This window comes from Sinocyclocheilus anshuiensis, unplaced genomic scaffold (assembly GCF_001515605.1).
Source record: "Sinocyclocheilus anshuiensis isolate Anshui unplaced genomic scaffold, SAMN03320099.WGS_v1.1 scaffold288, whole genome shotgun sequence".
Lineage (NCBI taxonomy): Eukaryota > Metazoa > Chordata > Actinopteri > Cypriniformes > Cyprinidae > Sinocyclocheilus > Sinocyclocheilus anshuiensis.
The window spans coordinates 800,562-810,195 of NW_015558570.1; the positions used below are offsets into that span (position 1 = coordinate 800,562).

General features: G+C 36.6%; 1 protein-coding gene across 1 annotated transcript in view; it reads right to left on the reverse strand.

Moving 5' to 3' along the window:
- The window catches only part of LOC107679570 (polypeptide N-acetylgalactosaminyltransferase 18-like), a 55,923-nt gene extending 46,877 nt beyond the window's left edge, over positions 1-9,046 (reverse strand). The window contains exon 1 of the mRNA XM_016475154.1: positions 8,540-9,046. Within this exon, the coding sequence (XP_016330640.1) occupies positions 8,540-8,777 (238 nt within the window). The 5' untranslated portion in view covers positions 8,778-9,046. The remainder of the gene's footprint in view (positions 1-8,539) is intronic.
- Positions 9,047-9,634: the final 588 nt, after the last annotated feature.

Here is a 9,634-nt window from a genome sequence, read left to right on the forward strand (position 1 = left end):
CAGTGAATATAATTTGATGAATTTTAATGTAATTATTTAATTTGTTTAATTTTAATTTATTTTAAAATCTAATTTAACTATAGATTAATTATTATCATATATATATATATATATATATATATATATATACAACAGAAAATAAATCTTGTAGTATTCATCTATTAGTGAAAAAAAAAACTTGCTATTGCTATACAGCTATTTTAAGGTGCTGTTTTGAAGTTAATTAAACTGAATATTAATGAAAAGTTAATGAATATGAACAGAATATACTGAAACATTTTGAGTGTAAAATTGTTTTATACTTATATTAGAAAAGGTTGTTGGGAGAAACTCTTGCTATCTACAATGCTAAAGTTAATGTCGTAATATCTAAAAAAAAAAACTCTGGAATACTTGATTCAAATGGCCAGTCGCAGCACTGGTTTTCAAATATTTTTGCATAATAATACTAAACAGTATATATGACTCTTTTCCTATATTTATCATTTAGCTAGAGTAAATTAATTTTATTTGTTGCCACCGAGCAATAGCCAAAGCAGCCTCAAAAGACTTAACATGCGACAGGTTCTCTGGAATATTCAAGGAATGTCACTCATTCAAGCAAGGACATCTTAACCGCACACAGTATTTTGGTCTTGCTCGGTTAGTCAAGGGCAATTGAGAGTTTTTAACCCTGGGTCATTGGCTCAGTGAGTGTTTCCTGCATCGATATTCAGGAGCAGAACCAGACAACTGTTTATGGCTAAAGGCACACAACTATGAACATACAGACCTAAGTGCCATCTAATGTGTGAATGAATCACTCAAGGCGATTCTTTCTAATGAATCAGTCTGAATCAAACAGAAAACATCAGACTGAATCAGACAAGTCACCTCACTATGTTTGTATCGCCATCTGTTGTCAGATTTCAGCAGAATCAAAAAAAAAAAAAGACAAATCACGCTGTCATTCATCCCAACCTCCTTCCTCTGAATGTGTCTGACTGGACGGTGGAATAAAGCTGAAATCGTTTCAAATTCTCTGAGGATTACCGAAGCTCAAACTTGATTACAGGCTGCTCTCCGGACGACAGACATCCGTGAGACGGGCTGACAAAATCAGTGCAGCCGGATGCACCCTAAGTGGAGCCCAATGATAGAGGAGAAGAAAGTGTTTATCAGGAGCTGACCTCATGATGACACATGCAAACAGGAGCTACAAAAAACTGTTCTGAATCAACTGAAATCATATCAAATTCCGCCCACACATTAAGATTAACCCTAATCCTGACCCCAAACATAATTTAAGGGCATTTTGCACACTCAGCTTGTGTTATTGCCTCCTCTTGTGTACAGCCATTTTCCTGTTGATCAAACACAGCGACAGCTGCTTCAGCTTCAAATATGTTGCATGAGGAAATTACTGTAAATATTGCATTCACTGTAGCTTTTAAGTGATAGCTAATAAAATGATAAAAAATAATGAAATAAAAAGCTATTTATTTCTCCATAAAATATTTTTACAGGTGATTTATTGTAATTTATTGATTAGTATTGGATATTTAATTGTGCATGTTTATTTTCTTTATTTTTTAAATTTAGATTACATTTGACACCATTTACCACTCTTCTATCACTCTTCTAAAGTTCATCTTTAAAATACTAATGTATTAACCTTTAGCGAATCTCTGCAAAATCTATTTTTCTAGACTGTACATATAATGTTGTAATGCTTAAATTCACTTGTATGCATTTAAAACAATTCATTTTTTTAATAATAATCATATCAGACTTGACACATTGGATAAAAGTGTCTGCTGAATGAATAATGCAAAATGTAATCCACCATAACATGAAAATAATTATTGGCTTAATGTTAAAGTCACAATGCAATGGAAGTAGCGACAGTGCTTTTTTCTGTATTCTCACATATTGTACATCTGAATGAAAATTCCATGGATTATGGAAAAAGAAATGTCGGGTGGGACTTGGTTCAATTCACTGTTTTACTGGAAGATTGTGTTATTTTGATAAAAAAATGTACAAGATCAAAACATTTTTTTTAAATTAGACAAATGGAATGGATTAATTCTTCACAATCAGATCATGGAGGGTGCGACAACTTTGTACTAAAAATGAAACAATTTTTCCTTTTGAAAAGTTTTGCATGCAGATGTCAACATTTTCACGGATCTGCGAATATGAATAAAAATGTTGTATGCATGTTGTATTGCACTCCAATAATCTTATTTACAACTTTGAAAAATCTATTTTTACTGTGTAGGGTGGGTTTACATTTCAGTTACTGTTTCTCCTGTATGGAGTTTAGCCTTATCGAAATTTATAATTAAAAAAAGAAAAACGTTTCTTCATAGCAAGACTGCAATAAATAAATTGCTGGCACTACTTCATTTTCACTGTCTAGACTGAGCGCGCCTTGCCACCATAGAGACAGCTCATTTAATTAGCAAAATCTGATGGGTGTCTAAGCAATTACCCGCCTTTAATTAACTACAACACATTTAAAGAGCCAATCAAGACATTTTGAGAAAAATCACAGACTGAAGAAGCAGCTTTCCAGTGTGCATTGTGACCTCCATGCTATCAAGTATCCGCTTCCCGCTCCACTCCTTCCCTCTGGCGTTTCTCCTTCATTTCCCATCAGCAAGTGAAGCGTAGCGTTAAAATGAGCCCTTGTGCATCCTATCCTATAATGAGAGAACCATGGACAAAAACACCTTTGATAACGATAGCAATCTTAGGTGGTATTTAACAGAGGTGGTACAACAGAGCAACACATGCCTGTGGGGTGTGCGCACAAAAACATCCAGCGTTAATTGTCAGGCAGGCGCACCGTAATGAGACAGACAGTTCAAAATAAATTAGCAGGTTAACACTCGGCTCGAAAGTGTGACTCATGAACTTATGAACTTGTGAACAGGGCATGGAAAAGAAAAGATAATAGTACAAAGGCTGGATTTTTATAGCACTCAGGCACCCTGCTGATCTCCAGTGCATAGCTGCGTGAAAATGGGAAGAGAACGGGTGAGTTATTCTCACTCGGTACACTGCTGTTCTCTTTAGATGTACAGAAAACTCAGCAGCTGTTTGCACAGCAATCACCCATAAGCATGTGAATACAAGACTCTACTGTACTCTCTATACACTGAATCCAGTAAGGGGCCATGCTTTCGAAGGCTTCAAAGAGGGAAGCATGTATAAGCAGGTCCAGATGTAAATTCTGCACTTTTTTTCATATTTTAAGCACACACAATGTGTAATGGATTTTAATGTGGTAAAAATGTGTCAAATTGATCTGTACTACACTTTTAAAAAATGTAAATGCGTCACTTGTAGGCATGGGCCGGTATGAGATTTTGACGGTATGATAACCTTAAGCAAAAAATATCACGGTTTCACGGTATTGTTGTTACAGCTCTAAAATGTTATTTTTAAATGTCTGGGTAAAAAAACAAAACAAAACAAAAATTTCCACTGAACACAATATCAGCTATCAATATCGCTATTTTTGAGCGACATACAGAATATTTGGAACAGCAGTACTTGTTTTTTCTTCTTCTTTGATTTGTTTCTGAAATGTTTGCTGAATTGTGGGCTGTCTTGCAGCTTTTGATGTGAAAAAGAAAAAAAGAAGAAAAATAAAGACTGACATCTTTATGTAACCTAAATCTGTAATTACAGTTATTTAATTTTAGTTATATAATATAGATATCATTTATATCATTTATTTATATAATTTCATATACATAATTTGATTTAATAATGTGAAATTATACTACATGCCTGAACGAAACAAACAGCAGAAGCTCTGAATGAGACACAGATTCACTCTCTGACAGCAGGAGGCGCTTATGGTACAGCACATACAGCGTTTCCTTGGTTACCGCTGTAAACAAAGCCGCACTGCGCTGAAACACTGCTTTAATGTCAATTATACAGAGACGAGATGAAAAGAAGATACCATCTAAACTTTTCTGAAGACAGTCAGTTCCCCTCAGAAACATTCATATAAATACCCAAATCATTATTGAGGATTTTCTTCCAATAGTTCCTGCATCATGAACAGTGAGTGATTTTTCTCTTTGCGTCCGTCTTCAGCGTCTCTGGCCTGTGTTAACGGGCGTTTGACTTCATATTTTCACATAAATTACATTTTGGAAAATTATTGCTTTGTAACGCATTTTGTGCAAGTCCAGAACAGAGACAAGCTGCATCTGCCTGCTACAGTATTTTTCTCTTTGCAACCATCTTCAGCATCTCTGGCCTCTATTAATGGGCGTTTACAGACTTCATATTTTCACATAAATTACATTTTGAAAAATGATTGCATTGCAACGCATTTTGTGCAAGTCCAGAACAGAGACAAGCTGCAATAAGACAAAAAAAGGGCCGGTTGCCGATCTCATAGATTCCAGGGGCAGCTCCTTCGGCCTTCGTGCACACACGTGACTGACTGCTGCACCAACAGGAGGGGGAGGGGTCGTGAGGGATTCCTACACTTTCAGTCTTTGAAGGGACGTGAAAAACAGCGCATACCGCAGGAATCATATAACGGAAAATATTAGTGGTTTTGAAACTGTGAAATTTTCAAATCGCGGTATACCTTGACACCGGTAATTGGCCCATGCCTAGTCACTTGCATCATCTTCTGGCATGCTACTGGTCATCATCACAAATAGCCCCTGCCCCAAACTCATGCTATTGGTTGAGTCAATGTTGCTGTTGTCAGGCTGTTTGGGGTGTTCAAACAAACAGAACAATGTTTTCATAATGCCATAGCAAAAGCCCTTTCAAGGCAAGTCAGTTAATTTGGCAGCCATATTTGAAAGGCCTCAGGGCAGCTTTTTTAAGCATGACCAACTCCTATCTATTTGAATGGGGAAATACTGAGATCTCAAAAACAGGACACTCACATTTGAATACCATGTAAAATGAACCTTGCCATAAATGCTTAAATAGCATTAAAAAAGTGTTTATTTCAGATTGGTCGAGCCAATGTGCATGTGCAATCTCTAAAATGTAAAATTAAAATAAAGTTCCTCAAAAATGAAACTTTTCACTATTTACTCTTACAAAAGACAATTTAATTAAAGTCCATGTTGGTGATTCTAATACAATGGCAGCACAGCAGCCACCTTTTACACTGTCAACTGCCACTGAAATGCAGAAGAATTAGAGCACATTTCCACCATCTGGCCTGCAGTGCAAAGTGCTGGATGCCGCAGGAATGCAATGTCAAAACCTCAAATATCGGGTTGTACTGCCTCCAGAGTACTTTTTAAAATGATACCATTAAATCAACTGACAATTGACCCTTCGCCAGGAGTTTGATTGACAGGCGATCTGACCAGTTATAACACCGAATCTACCATTTGGTCTGACAAACAAACCAGACAGGAGAATAGATTAACATTGGTGGACTTAAAGGGATAATTCACCCAAAAATGAAAATTTGATGTTTATCTGCTTACCCCCAGGGCATCCAAGATGTAGGCATCCAATTTTAATTTTTGGGTGAACTATCCCTTTAAACTTGAAAAATGGCATGTATTGACATCTTTCCGCGGATGAAACAAGATAACTTCTAATGTTCATTCATGTTTATTGACCGCATGGTTTATATACCGCTTGAACTGAGGCGCTACAGCGATCTGTCATGACACATTAAAGAACCACACAATGGTAGGCTATTTATTGTTTAAATGTCTTAAAAAAATGACAAATTTTGAAAGCTGAGACTTTTTTTTATACCAAAAGTAACCTGCTCTGTCTTGTCTGTCGGCACATTGTCAGTTTCCACTTTGCTAAGCGAAGTAATTTTCACTGTGTGAGAACATGATGTGTGGCGTGAGAGCACCATGACTTGTCGGACATAGCAACAGTAACTAAGGGGGGTGGGTCTTTGCGAAGGGTCAATTCTTATTTATAGAATATAGCAAAGTTTATTATTAATGATTTATCTGTGCCCATCATTATTTGTTTCAAATTCATATTCCAAACAATTCCTAATGGACAAAATCAAGACCAAGTACATTTGTTCTTGTTCAATAAGCCATTTCAATTGTATACATTTCATTATAGGGAAGAAAAGCCTGGACATTCTTTTTTTGTTCTGTGGAAGAAAATAACTGGTTCTGAAACGACATGAGGGTGAGATGGCAAAATTTTAATTTGGGGTGAACTATCCCTTTAAAGAAGGAAAGCTCTGCTAACTTAACATCAAACCTAATTTTATTTACTTACATATATACTACAAAAATGTAGACTTGTCTTCCTTGCTTTCTCCCTAACTCTCCAGCATCTTACACTCCACATTTGAAATGGCGCAACACCGGAACTCGTATCCCTGGACATCACAAGCAAAGCACAATAAACATGGCATTTCTACAGTGACCTTCCACTAACCAAAGTTCACATTTGCTAATTAAAACTGGGTTACAGGGAAAGAACTAGCTTCATTTCTTTCTCTCTTTAACACTGTTGCTCGTGTCAATGCAAAACTGGAGGTCCAGTGTCAGTCTCAGTCTCTGCCAATGACAATGCAATCAGACAGTTCAGATGTGCGTGAAAACCGGACTCTTCACTTTTAATGGATTTTGAAGAATTGAGACTCTCCGACAGGAGCCACTGACTCAGTTATCGTAAAACTGGAGGAGACTGCAAGCAAATCTGAGGAGCCTTGATTATTTCTTTCACTGAGACTTATGTCTTTGACTTATGCTCTGAAAGTACAGAGGAGAAGTTTATATGTGAATTGGGGTTTTGAATACATATATTAAAGGTGTAATTTCACATCCCAAAGGCATTTCCAAAGTTTTTGGTCAGCTGAACCTCTTTGACCTAAAATATTTAGATTTAAGGTAATATTTTGATAATTGCAAATGCTCATGGTTCTCTGATTTTGGTTAATGGTTACATGACATGCAAGTAAACTAATAAAATATTCAATCAAGTGTTTTATTTTGATTGTTTTTATTTTAATATAATTTATGTATTTTAATTTTAAATTTTTGTATTATAATTAATTATTAGCTTTTCTTCAACACACGAACCCGTTTGGGAAGCTAGAGCAGTGAAATAGTCTAAAATAATTGTACTAATCTAAATAAAATACTAAAAAGCACATTAAATAAAGATTTAAACTTAAATGAAATTTATTTTTCCCCCTCAGTAAGTACTTTTTATTGAAGAACAGACAGTTCTTAAAACTTCTGAAATCTCAAAATGAATTGTGGCTATAATATATAAATACTCTCGGTTTCTGTTAATAAAAAAGTCTGAAAACAAATTTCTCATAATTTTCCTTCAGAAATGCAATACTTGTTTTTAAATATTATGTTGGACAATAAAATGGTGAGTCTTCAAACGGAAATGCAAAAACAATAGCTGTTTTCAAACAGGTTTCTCTGATTATTCCCTCCCTCTTCCATTGGTTAGCCAAACAGATAATCCCGCCCCAAACTCATGCTATTGGCTGAGCCAAAGCTGCTGTTGTCAGACCATTCAGAAATCTCAAACAAATAGCACAATGTTTTAACAGCATTAAAAAGCCACAATGTTTACACATGCTAGGTAAAATCAAACAACAAATGGCTATGGTTTTCTCTGTATGGTATATTAAAATAAAATTTAAAAAAACAACACATTTCACCTTAAATAAAATATTTTAAGAAGTGGGGAAGGCATCACTATGTGGTATCTTTTTTTGAAACTGTATATAATGTAGCATGATACACTCGATCGCTTAAGTGCCTCATCGTGTAGGTGTACTGGGTATATGTTGATTGACATTTATGGCTTTACTATGACTGCACTGAGCAAGAAGCAAGCTTTAAGACCTTGAGCTCAGCACAGGAGCTGTACTTATGGTACAGGCCAACATATCCCATAAATCCATCCAAATGCTTCTCAACACGATTAACGCATGCATTAATCCTTTACAGAAATACAATTCCTCACACAAAGCCTGTAAGGGCATAAATGGGGGTTATTTTGAAGACAGCACCCCCCTTATTTCATTCCAAGGCCATATTTTTAACACTACTGAATCAGATTGACATCAACAGTACACTAATGATGATTAATCATCCAGGATCAGAAGCTGTTCAAACTCCTGCAGGTTATCATCACTCCCAGCTGTCCTGTTTGAGTCCAGCAAAGCAACATGATGGCACCAGCCGCGGGACTGATGTTTATGCAAGGACATTGCCAAGTGCTAAATTGATGCCCCCTCTCTAGCTTCAATAAACCCGAGTTTACACTGCACCCGCTGAATACAGAAATCTGTTGGGAGCTGAATACAGTCCAGACAGATAGAGGTGCTGTAACATTATGATTGGTCTCCAATTCATCTCTATGTATGCATATAGAAACAGAGCAATAAAAAGAGGCTCATTAACATCAGCATCTGAAGTGCAAAGCCCCTTTAAACCAGTATTGATCTTCATATCTGCTGCAAGTAGGAGTGTGATATACAGCAACTGTAAAAAGAGAACATGCAATTAATATAAATCATGCTGTCATGTCAAAACATCGTTACCTTGGATGTGCTGGTTAACAACACTCTCAAGCCTGTCCAGTCTCTCTATAATCCTAAGCGTTTCTCCTCTGTTGTCATCAAACTTTTTCTCGTGCGTCCTCCCTGCAACTTTGATGTTGCCTTTATTAGACACATAATTGGTGATCCATCCGACGTAGAGCAGACACAAAATATTGGTCATGCCGCTTAAAATCACGCACGTGGACACCAAACTTTTGGTTCTCCTCGTGCATGCCATCGCAACATTTCCACGTGCGCAGCGCGCGCAGAAACAGGCACAAATCGTCTACGCGTTTGGCGGCGGTTCTGCTCTCATACAGCCGGGCGGAATGATCTCCCGTATAACGTTTCGGTTTTGAGTCTCCAGCACATCTTATGTGACAGGGAGCTGCAGCTGTTCGGATATGTGGGGATCTGTTTGACAGCGGGTTTACAGCTCGGCAGCTCGCGAGCACGGCTTGCTTGACGGCGTCATAGAGCCAGAGGGACGCGTGCTGCTGTTGACAGCCAATGAAGTTCAGCAGCACAGCAGTAATGGTTTAGGCCATCTGGTTTAACATTGGATATCAAGTGGGAATACCAAATTGTTTACTGTACAAACAGGGACGTGCACAGAAATTTTGAGGGGCAGGGAGGGGCTCAAGTGTAAAAAAAAGGCACTTCTCATATTTATTTCAAATTTTTTCTAAACAAAACGTTCAATATATTAGGGGTGTGCAATATTGACAAAATATCTCAATATTTTCTGGGATTTAAATTATGATAAGGATAATTAGATGATATTTTGCTGAGTGTGTTATAGTGCTGGTATCTTAAGGACTACCGTGGACAGCTGACTTCTAAAGTTTTTGATATTCTGCATATTCTGTGTGGTGGTCAGTTCACAGCAGTGATAGAAATTAATATTTTTTAATAAGTTTAAATTGATTTTTACCTTTTAATGGGCATTTTTACATTTCTTTAAGCCATTTTTTTTAAAGAAGTGTGCATCATCTTTTCAGTCAAATTCTTAAATTGAATCAGTCAATTAGAATAATAAGTAATATGGGCTGTTACCAAGCAAATTAAATCAGTATTGACAAACTTAATCTTTGC